Genomic DNA, 18116 nt, shown 5'->3' with positions numbered 1-18116 from the left:
TTCAGTGGGCACAAAGGGAGAGGGGGAGCACCAGGCATGCCTGGTTGTAAACCCACCACCGGACATGATGCTTAACGTGGCACTTATGGGAGAAAGTAGGCCCTGAAAGGTCCCAGGACGAACCCACAGCATTTCTTCCATGGCGTGATAAAAAAACAAACACACACATTTATTCTTAAGCAATGAGAAGCACATGTGGCCCTGCGTGTCTTTCTAAGGACCACACAGCTATGTACAGTGCAGTTTTTAATGTTTAATATATTCCTCAGAAAAATCTGCACCAAGAAGACAGAGGGTGGCTTGCCCAGCTGCCAAGGTGTGAAGGTAAAGAGGACCTGAAGTGGCAGGACGCAATCTGGAGCAAAAGGATGCTGAGCGACACACACACACACACACACGTGGCCTCCAGAACAGAATCGGCCACAGCAGCCCTTCTGTTAGAGCCCCCTCTCCACAGGCGCCCCTCAGTTCGGATAGCCGGTGACTCACCTGGGGGCTGCTGGTTCCGAATCCCAGGCCGGGGGTGGACGGTCCAGACATCACGTGAGGCCCCATCGGGGAGCTGATGACAGAGAAGGGCGGCCCCATGCCGTTGATGGGCGAGCTTAGGGTGCTGACGGGCGAGTGGAGCTGGCTGGGCGACCCCAAGGAGCCCCCAAGGCCGGGCCCCATAGAGGGATGGAGGGCAGGCGTGGTCATAGGGGCCCGGCTCGGCGGAGAACTTAAGGAGCTGGAATTCACTTGGGCGGAAAAATCTGTGAAGCAAAAGGAAGAAACCAAGCTGAGCAGAGCTGAGACGGGTGGGGGCATTTCCAGCCTTCCGATCTCGAACGCCCTTGGCTCAAAACAGAAGGGAAAGAGTCCATGACATGTTATAGAAACACAGTTTAAAAATGGGGGGGGGGGGCAATGCTCATTCCAGCAATGTTTGGGCACATAATGTCAGAGGTCACAACAGGCTTCATGATCAACAGTGTCATAAAAAAACTTTCGACACAAGGCAGAGAAACTCTCCTGAGTTTTGTGTCGGTTGCATGGCTGGTATTCACCAAAATTCCACATTGAGGCAATTGAAAAATTCTCATAAATAGTAAGTTCAAAAATTTGAGATCCCTGTGTTATTAACTGACCTTTAAGGTCATTCCTCTACTTATGGATCCACCAAAGTGGACTTTATATAAAATAAAAACCACCAAATGTAACCACCAAACTTTATATTAAATATAAAATAAAAACCACCAAACTTAACAAGCACTCCAGGTTCAATGTCCACGCTTCAAAACTAAGTGCTAAATCAAACAGTGGAAAGAGGTGCAAACCCCAAAACTAAGTTTGTGGGAAAACAAAGCACGTGATGCCCCCTAGGCCCTAAGCTGGCCTTCCTGTAGAAAAAACACTGTGCTCTTCTCCCCCCCCCCAACGTGAAGGTCTGGTGGGGCCAGGTGGGGCTGAGTGGGATGGGCTTCCAAGGCAGCAGAGCGCCAAGAGCGCCAGCCTTGCTGCCTCCAAGGGGGGTGTGAGGACAAAAAGAAGGCTTGGCGCTCCTTCCCAAACTCCCTGACGGGAATTCGGGGGGCCAGGTCCTCCCACTCTAACAGCCTCAGCAAGTAACACACATTCAGAGAGAGAGAGAGAGAGAGGAAAAGAAGCCTGGCATCTTGTGCTGGGAGCTGGTCTGGGTCAAAGCCATGGCTCAGCTGCAGAAGAGAACGGAAAACACGGGGCAGGGTGGGGGGCGACAATCCTCTTCTGGCCTCAGAGGTGAGTCAGGAGGCATAAAGAACATGCACACACCTGGATGAGCCTGCAAATCAATACCCCGCTCCACCAGATGTACTGGGGGCTTGACATTTTCTGTTTGTTTTGTGCTGACGGGGCCTCCTGCAATGCATCTGGAGGACAATCAGGGAGACTACCAAGGGGGAGGCCGGCTCTCTTGACTGTGGTCCACATCACTGGGATCAGTCCAGAGCTGGTAGTGCACCTCTCATGCACCACCCCACACTGACACCCACATGTCAGCCATGCTGCAGGAACATCAGTGACATATGATAGTGTGGAAATCGCTAAAATATAGAGCACGTTGAAGAGCATGTCCCCTTCTGACATGGGGGTGCTGTGGCCATGATCCCTTGGGTCATCTCTGACATGCTGCAAGAATTTCCCTCTGCAGCTGCACAGTAATGGGATGAGTGTCCTATAAAACGGGGGAAAGTCACTTCAATGCAGACCCAAAGGCACATCAAAAATTCAGTATTTTCAGCATTTTAGAAGTGTGAATGCAATAACCAAGCAAATCAGTTCTTGTTTTGGAAACATCTACTTTCTGCAGCCAACATTACACTGGGCAGTGTGTGAAATTATCTAATGGAACATTTTGTACACTGCCTCAAGGTAGTTTGCAAAATTAAAATCAAACTAAACGACCACCATTTAAACATTCTTCTAAAAATGCTTTGGGGAAAGACAGTCCAAGCCCGGGGCCCACCAGGCATCCCCCCTTGCTGCCACAGTGTCCAACCGTCATCCGTGCATGTAGCAGGGCCTGCTCTTTTGGGGGCCAAGTAGTCAGCAGAAACTGCTGCTAGCAGCCAGGCACAAGGACACCGCGGCCAGGGCGGCAGATATTCCTCTGGAAGTGCTGGCAAAGGTCCTTGGTTGCAACGCCAATGGGATGGTCAGTGTGGGAGTCTCCTCCCCCCACCACAGCATAGTCCACCCAGGTGAGAAGTGGGTCCTGGGTCAGACAACTTGCTTAATCAGATGGGAAGGCACAGTGTGTTGCACAAATGCACAGACCTTGTCAGTGTCTGGCTGACTGAGCCACTTGCCCTGCCCATCGGCCACATTTACCAAGCACAAAACCCACTGAAGGGGGCAGTGATGAAGCTCTGCCCAGTCAGTCCTCCGAGAAAACAAGGTCGAGCTGCAGAGCAGCTGAGAATGCAAAACTCCCTGGCAGGCCCTGACACTCCAAGGAAACTTCTCCAACTTGACCCGCTGCCCTGTCCAAGCCACATCCACTGCTGCCTGGCTGGCCAATGGGAAGGGCACTGGCAAAACAGAGCCTCGCTATCCTTTCCTGAGGCAAGGGCTCAAGGGCCACAGGGCAGCACATCAGTGTGCGTCGTGCTGCCCGATCCAGCGGCAAGGGCACTGGTTGCCTGGGTTAAGCGGGGACCTCAGAAGAAATGCCCGAATTCACACCTTTATGGACCCTGCCGCCGCCGCTGCTCACAAACATCCGGGTTTTGGGCTCCCCTCGCCACCACCCACTGCCCGCAGCCCAGCCACAGTCCCCGTGTACCGCTGCCCTCCATATCCCTGGACCTGACATGCTCGAAGCAGGAATCCTGGTGCTGGGCTGCTGACTGGGACCAAACAATGGAGACCCATCCTGCTTGCTGGGTGGGTCTTCCCAGCTTTAGTCCTCCCCCCCTACCCCCAGTGCTCTCCCCAGGAAGGCTTGGCTAGACCCCCTTTGTGGCAAAGTAAAGGATGCTGGAGACTGAAACTGGACTGCTGCCCTTGGCCCGGGCAGTTTAATTCCTGCTGTTTTCATTCCTTATCCTATGACAGGATTTCCTTGCTTTGCAGCCCTGAAAACACAATTAGCACCCAGCAAACAGAGTAAATGGCGGGTGGCTGTTGCAGCTCACCCCACCGACAAGGCGAGATGGCAGCCGTCGCCCAAGTCTTGCAGGAACTTGCATTCTGAAATTCGGGCTGACGCTTGCCAGCCCCCTCGGGCCCATCCCCCTCCAGCTTCTCTAGCTCATCCTGTTTACATGCTCTGTGCAGACACATGTCCGAGTGCCAGGACATTTTTGCTGGAGCCACGCTCTTAAAAAGGGGGGGAGGGGAGAAAGCGTTGACTGGGCAACAGGAGGGCAAAATATTACCAGGAACCCCAAACCCCATATAAATTCAATTAAATAAATTCAAAGAGGCCATGATCATGCACACAGATGCAGAATATGCTGTTGGGGGAGTGATCCATTTCATAACCTTAGAAACACACCAGCAGAGAATTCTCTCCCTTCAAATACAGCCACTTCCTTCATGCATTTCTAACCCTTTGGGTATTTCCATCCAAGCTTAATCTACTCAAAATCTGCATCCACCACACCAGGGAGGGACCTCCTGTATTCCAAGCCAGAGAAAGGAATTCATTCAGCAATTGACATCTCTTGTGTTCTGCCCTTGACAATTATTTTATTCATGTTCTAATGCCATGTTCTCATTTTAATGTTTCGTTTGCATTTTTATAGTTTATGGTTTCTTTTTCTGTATACCACTCAGATGATTGCTCTAAAAATAGTAATTTTTATTATAAACAAGTGGCATTGGAAGGCTTCCATGAGTTTACCGAAAGGAAGGCTGGGCAATGAGAAAAGCTCTGGCATTAATTAGCCCTCTGATTTTATTCCACAGACAGTTTTGAAGACATCAGTCGAACTGTTTGCATCTGGTTTGAACTTGAGAAAGTTGGTGGGGCTGAGCCCCAAACTCAGGGCTAAAGTTCAGTGGAAGAAGAATGAAGGGAAATGTCTCTCCTGCAGTATGGAGGTACAAAGCCTTGGGGTCCTTTTTCGACACCCCATTTCTGCCTGCGGAGAAAAGTGCCAAGGCATCCCAGGCACAGCAAGCAAGGGCAATTTTGCTCTCCACTGGAAGATGTCAATCTCTGTAAGGTCGCTGATCTATTTTCAAGACACTTCCTGCAGAATAAACATTCAGAGCAGAAGGGAGCAGGTCCTGTCTCAGCAGGTATGTCAGACTGCACACTCAGGTGTGCACACCCACCCCACCAAGTAAAGCTTGCATTCACCCACCTGCTTTCTTTCAGCCTCAAGGCAAGAGAAGGCTTCCCAGTCTTTCATCAGGAGGGCAAATATGGGGAGGATGCAAATCTCAGAGCCTGCTTCACCACCAGAATGCAATGCATACCTGGATTTCAAGGGGGCAGAAGGTTTGCCTTCCCCAACCTGACCCTTTCAAGGGCATCCAGGGACCCACCTACAGGGCCGTTCGGAAGAGTTTTCACAGCATCTGCAGGATAAAATCGCTCAGATCCATTCTAAGTTGGACTCTAAGCGTGGAGTGGAGTCTGGGGAGATGCCAGGGGAATGTACTTACCCTGTTATCTGGGAACGGTTTGATCCTGTTGGGCCTGAGGAAGTGGACAGGATTCTCCGGACTGTGAATGCAACCACGTCAGCTTGACCCATGCCCTTCCTGGCTGATAAAATCAGCCCGGGAAGTGACTTGCGGTTGGGTCCAGGCGATGGTTAATGCATCCTTGAGGGAGGGGGTGTTTCTGGCTGCCTTTAAGGAGGTGCTGGTGTACCCCCTCCTCAAGAAGCCATCCTTGGAACCTACTATACTGGGCAATTTTCGCCCTGTCTCCCACCTTCCTTTTTTGGGAAAGGTGGTTGAGAAAGTGGTTGTGTTGCAACTCCAGAGAATTTTGGAGGAAACGGATTATCTGGACCCCTTTCAGCCAGGTTTCAGGCTGGGATACGGGACGGAGACTGCATTGGTGGCGCTTATGGATGATCCCTGGCAGGAGCGGGATGGAGGGAGTGCATCCATCCTTGCTCTTCGTGACCTCTCAGCGGCTTTCGATACCATCAACCATAGTATCCTTCTGGGGGGGCTCAGGGGGTTGGGGGTGGGCAGTGTAGTTTTGCGCTGGTTCACCTCCTTCCTCCAGGGCTGCTCCCAACTGGTGGTGATAGGAGAGAAGAGATCCAGCCTGTGGCCCCTCCATTGTGGGGTGCCGCAGGGTTCGGTACTCTCTCCTCTCCTCTTTAACATCTACATGAAGCCGCTGGGTGAGATCATCCGTCACCATGGGATGAGGTATCATCAATATGCCGATGATACCCAGTTATATATCTCCATCCTGGGTGAAGTAAGTGATGCGGTCTCCACCCTTTCCAGGTGCCTGGGGGCTGTGGGGGCCTGGATGGGGAACAACAGGCTTCAACTGAACCCTGGTAAGACAGAGTGGCTGTGGATTGATGGCCCCTCAGGTTCCAGGAAGTTGTCTTCTTTGGTTCTGGATGGGGTGGCACTTCCCCATTCGGAGCCAGTGAGGAACCTGGGGGTCCTTCTGGACTCGCAACTCCTGCTCAAAGAGCAGGTGGCAGTCACAGCCAGGAGGGCCTTTGCACATCTCCAGGTGGTGTGTCAGCTACGCCCATTCCTGGACCGAGATGCCCTCCGAACAGTCACTCATGCCCTTGTCATCTCCCATATAGACTACTGCAATGCACTCTACATGGGGCTACCCTTGAAAAGCATTCGGAAGCTTCAGCTGGTCCAGAATGCAGCTGCGCAGACAGTTATTGGCGCTGTAAAATCAGCCCATGTGACACTACTGTTACGCAAGCTGCATTGGGTACCAGTTTTCTTCCGGGTCCAATTCAAGGTGTTGGTTATCACCTTTAAAGCCCTACATGGCATGGGACAAGGGTACCTGAGGGACCGTCTCGTCCCCATAACATCGACCCGTTCCACCCAGTCAGGCAGGGAGGGCATGCTGTGGACCCCATCAGTAAAGGAATTTCATCTAGCGGGGTCCAGGAGGCGAGCCTTCTCTGCAGTGGTGCCCGCCCTTTGGAACATCTTGCCCCCGGAGTTGAGACCGGTTTCCTCGCTCTCGGACTTCCGGAGGAAACTGAAGACCCGGTTCTGCCGCCTTGCTTGGGAGGGGGAGAGTGATAGCTCCACCTGGGGATGGCTGGCGCCATAGCACCTCTTAGTGATTGTGTTCCATCTCCACTTGGATTTTACAGTTGTTTTTATGTATATTTTAATGGTAATTTTTAGATGGTTATGTTTTTAGTGTTATTTTATTGTAAACTACCCAGAGTCCCCCATTGGGGGAGATGGGCGGTGATATAAATTTAATAAATAAATAAATAAATCCTGGGGGTTGCACCCAGGTCCTTGGCCTTCTCACAAACAGCTGGTCTCATGTCCCCAAGTCATGATCAGTCCCCACCCCAGGTTGCACCAGAGGGAGGCAAAAGGCAAGCAAGCAACCCTTGCAGCAGCTGAAGAGAACAGGAAGAGTCACAAGTGTGCCTCACCATGTTTGTGATTTATTTTGGGCACAGCTGATGGGTGAACACCCCGACTGTTGGGTTTCCCCAAGGTGCTTAATGGGCTTAGGGAGTCAGTACATTTTCCAATTTGCACACTGGAAAGCCACAAAAATAAACAAGCAAATCAAGTCTACAACTAAGCACATGGTAGAAACTCAGCGAATGCACCTGTTATATGACAGAGAAAGTTTTGGCCTACACAGCATGTGGATCAGCTTTGCGCTGAGAGGTGGTGGGAAAACAGAACAGCTTCATCATCCAACCACCTTCCCTGCAAAAAGGCAGATGAGTTTTAAAGGGTGTATTTCCTGACCTTGCGCTACCTCCCATCAATACAGTGCCTCAGACTGGAAGCCGTCATGGAGATACTCAAAGGTATCAAGTGTAAAAATCAGCACCGGCTAGCAAAGCTTGGCCATGCAGAGGGGTATTTCCTTCCTGTGCCAAGAAGATCCACACGGCACATGCATGCTCAACAAATCCCATGCAAACAGACATTTTGACAAGGGCCATGAGTTGGTGTTGCTAATGAGGAACAAAAATCCAAATGGAAAACAATGTCAACTGCAAGCCTGTTTTCTAAGTGGTGCTTGCTGAGTCCAGGCACCAATGTGCGCCCCCCCCCCCGCTAGCAAAACCAGGGTCCCAAGTCTTGCTCTTCCAACCACCCCTCTGCTGATGGAGAGCATTGGACCAGAGGCAGCTTCCCTTTCTGACCGATGGCAACGTCCTGCCTCAGCAGCCAAGACCCCAAAGAAGCTGCCGCTGCCCATCTGCAGGAGAGACGCAGCCTTTCTCCCCAGATGTTGGGCTCAAAACAGAGTGGCTTCTTTTTTGCTTCTTAATGGTAAAAACTAGTTTATGACAGGATCTGGCCTGCATGAGTACCCTTCTCAACAGCGGCTTACATTTTGGGCAACTTTATTTCATAAATTAAGCATGGAAGACCTGGGATCAAGCCCTAGTTCAGGGAATTATGAAATCCTAGAGTTGGAAGGGACCCCTGAGGCCATCCAGAACAATGTCTGTTCGATGCAAGACTCCAAACTGAAGCATCCCCGGCAAATGGGCTTCTGCTCTGGGTCAGTGGCTCCACTTTCCCACTGCTTGACATTATTTTCTAACATCCAAACAGTGTTTACATTCCTGTAAGCAAATCCTTCTTCCAGTTTCTGCACCCTGGAGCCAGAGAGCAGATCCTGATGTTTTTGGCATGGCACTTTTTCTATCATAACCCCCTTGGCCTTTTCTTCATACAATTAAACAGCCCCAGTTCCTTCAACCTCTCTTTATGGGCCTTGTAGTCCCTTAATCATTCTTGCTCAACCTCCCTCCTAGCACAAGGAGTCTGCAGGCTCTCCAAGAATCCCACTTGGTTACTTCTGCCAGTGGGCAGCCTAACTTTCAGAGCTGGTTTGTTTAATGTTGCATCCAGACCAGCATTCCTGGCTTCCCTTCCTCTGAAGAAGGCAGAATCTGAAGCACGGTTTTTGCTGGGTTTGGAAGGAGATCCAAGGCTAAGCCAACCCAGCTCTGGAAGTTTCCCGGGGTCTTCAGAAGACAAGCAGGAATGACCCACCACGTGCAGAGAAGTGGGCTTCTTGAGAGCAACAAGCTGGGATTCTTTACAATTTTGGGTTCCTGTTTCACGTGAACCACCTGAATATGCGGAGCCCCAAATGGTCTTTTTTTTTTCACCCTGTAAATGGCGATAAAAGCTAATGATAGAATGAAAGTAGGTAAAATTAAGATATGCCAAGAAATCCAGTTGAAACTATTTGTGGCTCTTCCTCAAGCCAACTTTACAGAAATGTCGGCAGTAGCGAGAAATAAGGAGGAAAGCTGAACCTCAACCACAACGCTGTTCCAGTGGTGACTGTGCAGCTGCCACACCTGTGGGACACCCTGGAAATGGCCTTGCTCTGGAGACCTCCATCCCGCCGGGATGGCGAGAAGTTCCCAGGCTAGACCACGTGGGAGGGGAGGCCCCAGCCCAGTCTGCGGGTTTCAGCCTTGGAATTGCAAGTAACGGCACTCTGATTGGAAGTGGTGTAATTGCCCGTGGGGAGGTGCTGAACTTTGATCAAAGAGAAAAATTGGAAAGGGTTCAGCAAGCGGGGCAGTTTGCAGTCAGAATAAAGTACAAGGTCTGTTTGCTGAGGCTGAAAACAGGCAGAGGAGGGAACCTTTCTGAGGCAGGTTTTTTAAAATTCAGCGGGAGGGTGAGAGAGGAGCGGTGCTGTAGGAAGGAAAACTCCAAGATGGCCCAGCAACTTCGCCACATCCAGCGCCTTCGTTATTCTGAGGGAGCCCTGAACAATCAGAGGCAGCTGGACAGAGGACGGGATCGAGCCTGTGAGGAGGTGCGCTTTTTCTAGGAAGTTCTCCTTCCTCGGCTTTGCAAGGACGATCAGCGCTCGAGAGTGGATAAGGCTGAGTGGGTAACCCTCGCTGTGCCCGAGCCTGGCCATGTAGCTCTTCCCACCTGACACACCTATCTATCTCCAGCACCTGCGACTGCCACCGCAGCCCCTTCCTCCAGGCTGACGGGGAAGCCTCAGAAAAGTCGGGCTACTTTAACCAAGTTCTGCTTGGCTAAAGCACTTTTCCTGAAGCACACACAGCCCTCGTAGCTGTCTTTTTCAGGATAAAAGCTTCCTATGGTATTCATTCATTCATTCATTCATTCATTCAATATATATATCACAGCAAGTGACTCTAGGCAGCATATAGTAGGTTAAAAGACAAAAACAGTAACACAATTTACAAAAAATGAGCATCCAGAAACAACAGCATAGCACAGGCCCGGGGTTAGCTCTACCCACTCTTTCACTCTCTCCCTCGCCCTATGTCTCCAGCACTGACTGAGGACAGCCACCCCAGAGCAAACCACTGCCCATCCAGGAGCATGGCCGCTCCCTGGACCTTTAGCACCTTGGCCCGTGCCAATCTCTGGGTTCCAACGGTTGTTTTCCAGCTGTGGGATCTTGCACCCATCCTGCACTTCCTCAACAGGGTTTGGGGGGATTCGCTCCAACCTGCCTGAACGAACGTCAAGGCTTCAGGCGTGGCGAAACCAGAATTCCCACCGGCTCCAACCAAAGGGAGCTGGAACTGAGCTTTTTGGTAGAGCGCCAGGAGGGGTGTCTCTAGGCAGCATTTCCTTTTTGTTGCCTTATGTTTCATTCTCAATTTGTTCACAGTGCGGATGATCACCCATTTCCCTATAGTTTCAAGTTAGTAACCAAGTAATGTTTTGCTGATTTTCCCTAAATGTTCAACCTTCCCCTACAGGACCTCATAAATGTTAGAACATTTTTTGCCTTTTTCACAGACACGGAATTATGGCGCTTGGTTTCAGGGACAAAAAAATGAATAAACTGAGAACGATAAAGCCAGTGTTTCCATCACCTTCCCTCCCTGCAGAATTGAACTAGAGTGTCCCAAGGCCGGAAAGGAGCACCAGCAGCCCGCACCCGGCAGGACTGAAGTGCCAGGGGTAGAAGGCTGCCTGGCCTCTGCGCAACACACCCATCAAAGGGAAGCCTCCGCCCCCCGTCACTGCCCCGCCCCGCCCATCCTGCTGGAACACGGTTTCTCAATTTCACGGAATCGGCCTTCCGATCACCTGAACTCCTCCGCTGGGTCTCGCGCTCTGGGAGGCAGGGGAGCTGCTCTCCGGCTCCTCTCCCTCTCCGAGGCCTCAGTCCTGGTCCCGTGTGTGTTCACCCCTCTTAACCTGGCTTTGAGGGGAGACCTCAAGAGGGGGAGAAGCGGCATCAGTTCTTTTGGGAAAGGGTTCAGCAGGGGGAGCAGAGACCAAACGCTGAACTCTCCAAACCCAGTTTAACCTTGGTCAGCACACAGGTTGAACCCAGCTTCCGCTTGCTGCTCTTGCAGCATCCCTTTTGAATCTACTTTTCTGCAAAATGTCCCCCCCCCCCATCACAAAATGCTAACTTGGCGCATTGGAGCAAAACCCTTTCTTCTGAAGAACAGGAGCTCTTCACAAGGACAGCCAAGGTAATGGGGCAATCTCAGAACTTACTCCTTTTGTCCTACCCACTAAAATTGTTTGGGTCTAATGTCTGAAATCACCGAGCAACACATCAGGAACTTGGTCCAAGGATTCATTTGAGGAATTCCAACAAGCTACTTTACCTGAGTCCCACCCCATTTATAGTGCCAGAATAGCCACCAAAGAAACCACGTAGGTCCATAATCAATTATCAAGCAATGCTTTTTCCTAAAACAGCTCACTGATCACAGAATGGGGCTACCTCTTCAGATCTTAGAGAGATAGCAAAACATGCATTTTGTTGGAGGGGAGGAGGCAGGGACATCTTGAAGCCTGCACATGGCCAGATGCTTCGGACAGGCAGAGGAGGAGGTGTAGGTCTCTTCCATAGGTCCCTTCAAGCTGAAGGCTGAAGAACAGCGATGGGACAAGCAGTAATGGCTGGTCTACCCGTCCCTGAAAACAGAGGATCCACTAAGGAGGGAGCATTGTCTCCTACTTCAGAGAAACACACAAGCTGCTTGGTAGGCAGAAACAGGCATCCAGACCAGGACAGCCTTCAGATTTGCAATCTATTCCAGCAGGGCACAATCTCCCAGAGTGGCCCAGATCCGAACCCAACTGAGAGGTGGAGTGGGCATTTCAAGAGGTGAGCTGGGTTCCTCAAGTACCTGAAAAGCTTAAGCTACTCATTTTTTATTCTTAAAGGCCACAAGATATCAAAAACACCTGACATTTTTGGCCCATTTATTTCTTGCACCCATGATCTACTCTATGAGAAGATGACCGTAACACCTTCATCACCACCAATAAACCTGGGAACTTCTGAGCTACCACATTTACCATTAGAACTATATCCCAGGTGAGCACAGATCTGGCCTTACAAATATTTTCTTTCTCCTCTTACTCCACCCCAGCTCCATTCCATTCCATGTGAGAAAAATTATGCTTTATTTTCTTCCCAGCTGTTTGGACATTTTCCTCCTTTCCCCTCCTCTCTGCTCATCCCTTTTATGCAAGGAAGCTGCTTGGAATGGATTGGACCGTCACCCCTGAACCCAAAGGATATTTCGTTCTACCCTCTCCCTCCCTCTCTTGGCTCCCGGCCTAATTAGGAAGGAGCAAGGTCCTTTAATCACAGCTGCAAGGTTGGTGGTCTGGAGGCAATGTCCAGAGAGTTAGCAAAACTGAGCAGAGAGATTCCTTGACCTGGATTTTCCTCAAGTTCCTCCCGTGGGAACCAGCAGCCCAACGTTAACGCTCTTTGAGCTGCAGAAATTCTTGCCACAAAGTCACACATTCTGCATTTTGCTCCAGAGCACATCAGCACTCTGAGCCTCCAGCGAGAGCCCCCAGCCTTTTTCTAGCCAGGACGCAGTAGGTCTTGAGAAGGATGCGGGCAGGCAGAGCCGCAGTGGCCGTGGGGAAGCGGTCTAAACTGGGGAAGGTTCATCCCAGGACCAGGAATGCGAGAGCTCAGATTCACAGTACTTATCCGGAGAAAGCTTAAGGCCACAGCACAAGAATTCCAGCAAGGCTCCCGCTTTCAGATGTGGCAGGAAAACTCCTGTCTGTTTTTTGTGACGCAGGGGGACGGAAGCGCGCCTCTTTGGAAGGGGGGGCGTCCGCCTCTCTTGTCTGGTTTCAAAACTGTCAACCGCTTTTTAAAAATCCAAGTGAGAAGAATTCGCCCAGGAGACAGGAGGGTCAAGTGGTAGAACTTAACCCAACAAACTTGTCCCACCAACACCACAACCGACGTGCGGGAAACAAGGACACAGTTCCAATGTCTGCGTGAGGATGTGGCCTCGCGAGGGTTGGTTTGGGGGCATCATTGTCCATTACTTAAATGTATACACAATCAACTCCGTACACACTTGTGACAGCCTACCATAAAAGTTGAAATGCCAGAGGTGTCTAAGCAAAACATCCCCCTCGACACAGCAAGTTCTAAAATGCTAAGTATCAACACGACGACAGTAGACACTGACGGCAGTGCACACCAACCGAATGACACTCTGACATAAATAAATTAAGTCAGACCACAGATTGCTCACACTAAGGGTGGGCTGCAGATGCTGCCAGACAGAACCAAGAAGGGAAAGGGCGGGAGACAGGGAAGAAGCAAGATCTAAACCATTTAACCTCAAAACTTAAACCACTTTGTCACCAGCTGGAACCTCTAAAATGAAGGGGAAATACTGAAGTTGCACAGATGAGTTCTAAAATATTTCTGAAATGAAGTGTCCCTTCAAACAAAACACCTTCAGATAATCTGGGTCTGTTCCAAGCCCGTTATGTGACTAACTGCCAGGGCCATGGAGGACTTTTTCAAGCCTGGAAGGACAGTCAGTTGCCCACTCCACCCCCACCCGCCACCCCCGCCAAAAGGACCTGCAGCTGAAGCAGGAAGAGGCCTCCCTCCACAGGAAAGGAAAACGCAGCAGCCCAGTGGTTGTCCTAGTGTTTGAAAACTTCTGGCCCACTTCCTTCTGGGAGGCTGAACTTCCTAGACCCCTAAAGGGGAGTGGAGGAGTAGGTGCTACACCCCTTCTCCCCCTTCTGTGCATGCTGAGAACTCTCTTCCTCTCCCTTTTCTCCCCCACCCCCACCCCCAGGTTTGCAACTCTTCCATCTGGCTCCCCCTTGCAGCCTTCCCAGGACTTGGGCAAAATGATCCTTGGTGGCATGGAAGGGAGAGACTACCTGACAGAGGAACACCAGCTCTAACCCAGGAAGGCAGCTTTCTTTCCTGGGGTGGGGGGATCCTTTCACTGGCCACGGGCATTTTGGCTAAGAGGAACAGAAAGTCCTTGGATCCAGAAGACCCCAGGTTTCCCAGGTGGGTCCCCAATGCCCCTTTTCTGCTGCAGCCTCAGGAACGCGGAGTCCAGTGGGGTAACACCAGACCTTCCTGAGCCATTTTTTACAGACTCCCCCCTTGATCAGGCCTGGGAGGCGGCACTCTGGTTAAATGCCAGACCCGATGCCAACAGCTCAAGTCCCCTGCTGTGCTTGTGCCAATAAGTCCACCAGGCTCATGCGAAGTTGGTCAGCTCCACTGGGCGAAAGAGCCTGGAGAGCAATGAGAAAGGGGAATGAGCCTCTCTCTATTTGCCCCCTCTAACCGCCCTTGCTTTTATTCAGCCCCAGCACTCCTGCTCTGGGCTCAATCGCAAGGCTCAGGACTCAAATTGCAAGAAAGTTGACCGAGAACAGAAAATCTCTGCCCTGGTTTCAATGCTAGAGCTGGAGAGAGAATTTCTCCTGCATTCTGCCACTTCCCTTTCCGTTTGACGAGGTGGCATTTCTTTTTTTAACTCCTTTCGGAAGACAAGAGAATTCGGGTGAAGTTCCCCTTAGTTGGTGGTGAGGCAGCCAAGGGCTGTGTGTACAGGTAGTCCGCGACTTATGACCGTTCGTTTAGTGACCATTTGAAGTTACAATGGTGCCGAATGAAGGGACTCACGACCGGTCCCCGAAGTTATGGCCATTGCAGGCCCTGGCATGGCCCAGCCCTTCTCAAGGCAGCTGCTGGCCATGTGAGGCTTCCTTCCCAAGGCCACGCATGGCAGTTTCCTCATGAGACCTGGGGAAGATGGACTCATCTGGCCAGCAGCTGCCTCCCAAAGGGCCGGGCCAGGCATGCTTGGTCAGCAGTGGGAGCAAGACGACGAAGAGCAGCCGGGGCAGAGGAGTGCAGGGCGACTGTGGCTGGGACCGGATCTCTCTTTGGGCCCCTGGAAGAAGAGGGAGGCCGCGTCCTAGGCTAACCAAGTGAGCCTCCTTGTGGAGGATATCTCAGAGACGGAGGCAGGGGGGTGTTCTGCTTTGCCAAGAAAACCAGCTCAACCTTCTGGAGAGCCTCTCCCCCCTTCACAAGGGACTCCCGCGTGGCTTCTCCCCACCCCCCACCCCAGTCCACTGCAGCTCTACCCAGTGAGTTTGGTCGCTAGACCTGTTCTGAGACGCCTGGATTTTCTTCTTCTTTCCTCTTTCCCCCAAACATAATTGAAAGCTTTGACAATGGGGCCTCATGCTTAATTGCACAAGCATGTGCCATTAAGCCACCACTGTCCCACCGCCTACAGGAACAGCCCCGGGAGCGCCGAGCATCAGGGAAGAGCAGCTGGGGGAAGAGCCTTCCCTGCTCAGGGTGGGGGAAGGCCCACAAGTGGGGGGCAAACCCAGGAAAGGGGCGGCTCAGAGCAACTTCCCTGCTGGAGCAGGGGAGGGTGGGAGGGAGAGGAGTAAACATGGTTCTAACTGGCTGAGCTCACACAAAAACACAGAGCCCATTCAGACCCGGAGGCTGCATTTGCAAAACCTGCCGAACGTGGTTCATGTTCCTCTCAACTCTTTTCCTAACTGTTGTGTTTGCTTTGCTTACAGTTTGCTAACATTTACAAAGCAGGTGCAGGGTGTTACCCTTTAGCGTTCCAAGCATTTTGGCCATCCTTAGAAATAAGGATATCTAAGGTTTAAAAAAGGAATATTATTGCAAACGTGGCATTTTGTACAAAGAACAAAAACGCACAGGTAATAAGGCACGTGTGTCACACTGGGAGGCAGCCATGGTTGTTCACATGGTGCAAGAGGTTCACCCCAAAGTGTCGAGGGGGGAGAGCTCTGGCTGCCACTGCCACAAGACTGGGGGGTCCCGGAAGGGAGGGGGGTCTGGAGGAGCTGGACCCGCAAGCCCCGTGTGCCGCCCAGCCCGGGAGATCTTGCGAGGAACAGGAAAGGGCTGGGCTGAGCACGGGCAGGAAAAGCCACACTGGTTGATTCACCCGGTGAGGGGCAGCAATTTTGGTCTAGGGAGCGAATAATGATCCTACTTGGGATGCAACCACCAACCAATTTGTTTGATGAAAGAACCGGGACATGCGAGGAGAGACGGGAAGAGGATGGGCAGAGCTGGCCCTCGCGATGCGGTAAGCCAGAGGTGAGCTGCCAGCCGCCTGGCAAGAAAGCCGAGCTGGTTTTTTGCAGCTTCTCCCTGGGTAATAACAGCCCGTCTGGCTATCTCTGGATCCTGCAATTTGACTCTTGCGAGCAGCGGGAGAGCAGCTGCAAGGATCTCACTGCCTTTCTTGAAAAAGGAGGCGGGCTGGATGCCATTTCCGTAAGGATGAACAAGGAAAGGGAAAGGTGCGCAAAGCAGAAAGCATCCGCCGGGCCGCACCAAGATGCATTTCCTCCTGGCTCCACAACCCTTCCTGTTGATCGGCACAACGGAGAATCCTCACCCCCCCCGCCCGCCCCTCACATAGGGACAGACTCCAGACTGAAGCCGCTGCCTCTGGCACAAGCGGACCGACTCCTCTTTCGATCAGGGGCGTCACTGCCCAGTTAGGAAGGTCCCCCCCCCATGAGTGGCAGTCAGGGTTCCTGCAACAGAGCTCCTGATTCCCCTCAGGAACAACAAAGAACAAGGATGACCGCCTTCTTGGAAATGGCGAGGAACCAAAGGGCAAATGATGGATGTCTTAACAGCGGTTTTTCCAAATTCACTCAGCAATTCTTTCTGATCCATCCTTTGCGTCAGAAACCCCAAGAGCAGCCTCTTCCAAGGGAAATATGGCTCATCCCCTTCCCCTCTCCTTGTCAGACTCGGCTTGGATTAGTTCTCGACTGCCCTGTTCCGTACCTGCTCCGGTTGCCCAAATCCTCCTTCAGGGGCAGGTCCCAGAACTGGACTGGCCATGCCAGCTGGGCTTTGCCTGAAGCCAAAGGGTGGAACTGTTATCCCCCTGATCTGGAAATTAGATGTCTTGCTGCCACCACCTTAGACTGCTTTGCTGTCCTTGCTCACTCTGAATCATCCAACCAGCAGCTTCTTCGCTATAATCTTCCTCTGAGTACCATTGCCAACCCAAGTATCACCACCCTATGCGTGTGCATTTTATTTCTGTACAGTATTATTCTGTTACTTCCAGCCCATTTCTCTAACCTACCAGCAAACATAGCCACCACATTGTTTCTTCTGGGTAAGCAGCATTATGCAAAATGCAGAAAAGGTTCACCATCTAGGCCTGCAACCTTACCATGTTTGAAAATTCTCACAGCATGTGGGATCTCGTTTTCATAAAAGTTTTGGGGGTGCTAACTTTTACAGCATTCATTTCAATTCCACTCTATGACCTTTCACTATCCATTTCCAAACTGATCTCCAAAATATTCCTTCTAGCCCTCCCTCACTTCCATTTCACCCCAATCATTTCATTGCTTTTATTCTTAATTCTGTTCCTTTGCTGAAGGCTCCTTGTTTGTCCTTTTACCCAACTTCCAAAACAGTTTTTATTTCTATATTCCTTCTCTTTCATTTGTATTTTCTCTTCCACACCCCCTCTGCCTTCCTCATTCCACCAAGCATCCCTTTTTCATAGTTCATACACAAAGTAACCCCACACATTTCTACGGCTCTTTTACAGAACTCTAAGCACTTTCCATCCCCTTTTCATTCACTCTGCTGGGAAACAAATCTTCTAACGGTTTTTCAGTTACTTTTACATTTTACTTTTACATTCTCATTTCTCTCTCCTTCATTCCATTATGTACCAGCCCTCTGCTGGCCCCCCTAGCTGAGAGTTGGGGGCGACGTGCTGCTTGTTTGCAAAGTGCCCCTAGATCAGAGATTGTCCCTTGCACAGAAGAGGGTGAGCACATTTGGGACAAAACTGGGCTTTGTGCGAAAATGAACGGGTACTGCCTTTCCTGTCAACAAGGACTGCTGCCTGTGGCACAAGAGTCTACACTTTCTCTACCTATCATCATAGTCTTGAATTTTATTTAATTTTGTTTCAGCCTCAGAACTAGCTCTCCCACCCAATTTTGGGCATCCAGGAGAGGTTCCTGAGTGGGAATCGGGGGTTGTCTCCACCCCACCATGTTGCTAAGCCCAATGAGTGAAGTCCAGCATCAGTGGAACAAAGATCAAGGCAGTAACCAGCACCAGGGACAAGCCTTATGGGTAGCAGTGA

The 18116-nt window shown here is 51.1% G+C and overlaps 1 protein-coding gene across 3 annotated transcripts in view; it reads right to left on the bottom strand.

The window, feature by feature from the left end:
- RXRA (retinoid X receptor alpha) overlaps positions 1-18116 on the bottom strand; it is a 105701-nt gene that overhangs the window by 33521 nt on the left and 54064 nt on the right. For all 3 annotated transcript variants that reach the window (XM_063316004.1, XM_063316003.1, XM_063316005.1), the window contains exon 2: positions 490-755. In XM_063316004.1, coding sequence (XP_063172074.1) covers positions 490-755 — 266 coding nt within the window. The remainder of the gene's footprint in view (positions 1-489; positions 756-18116) is intronic.

The sequence above is a fragment of the Candoia aspera genome, chromosome 16, assembly GCF_035149785.1.
Source record: "Candoia aspera isolate rCanAsp1 chromosome 16, rCanAsp1.hap2, whole genome shotgun sequence".
NCBI lineage: Eukaryota > Metazoa > Chordata > Lepidosauria > Squamata > Boidae > Candoia > Candoia aspera.
Note: the sequence above shows the minus strand (reverse complement) of the source record. Positions and strands in the feature narration are given on the sequence as shown.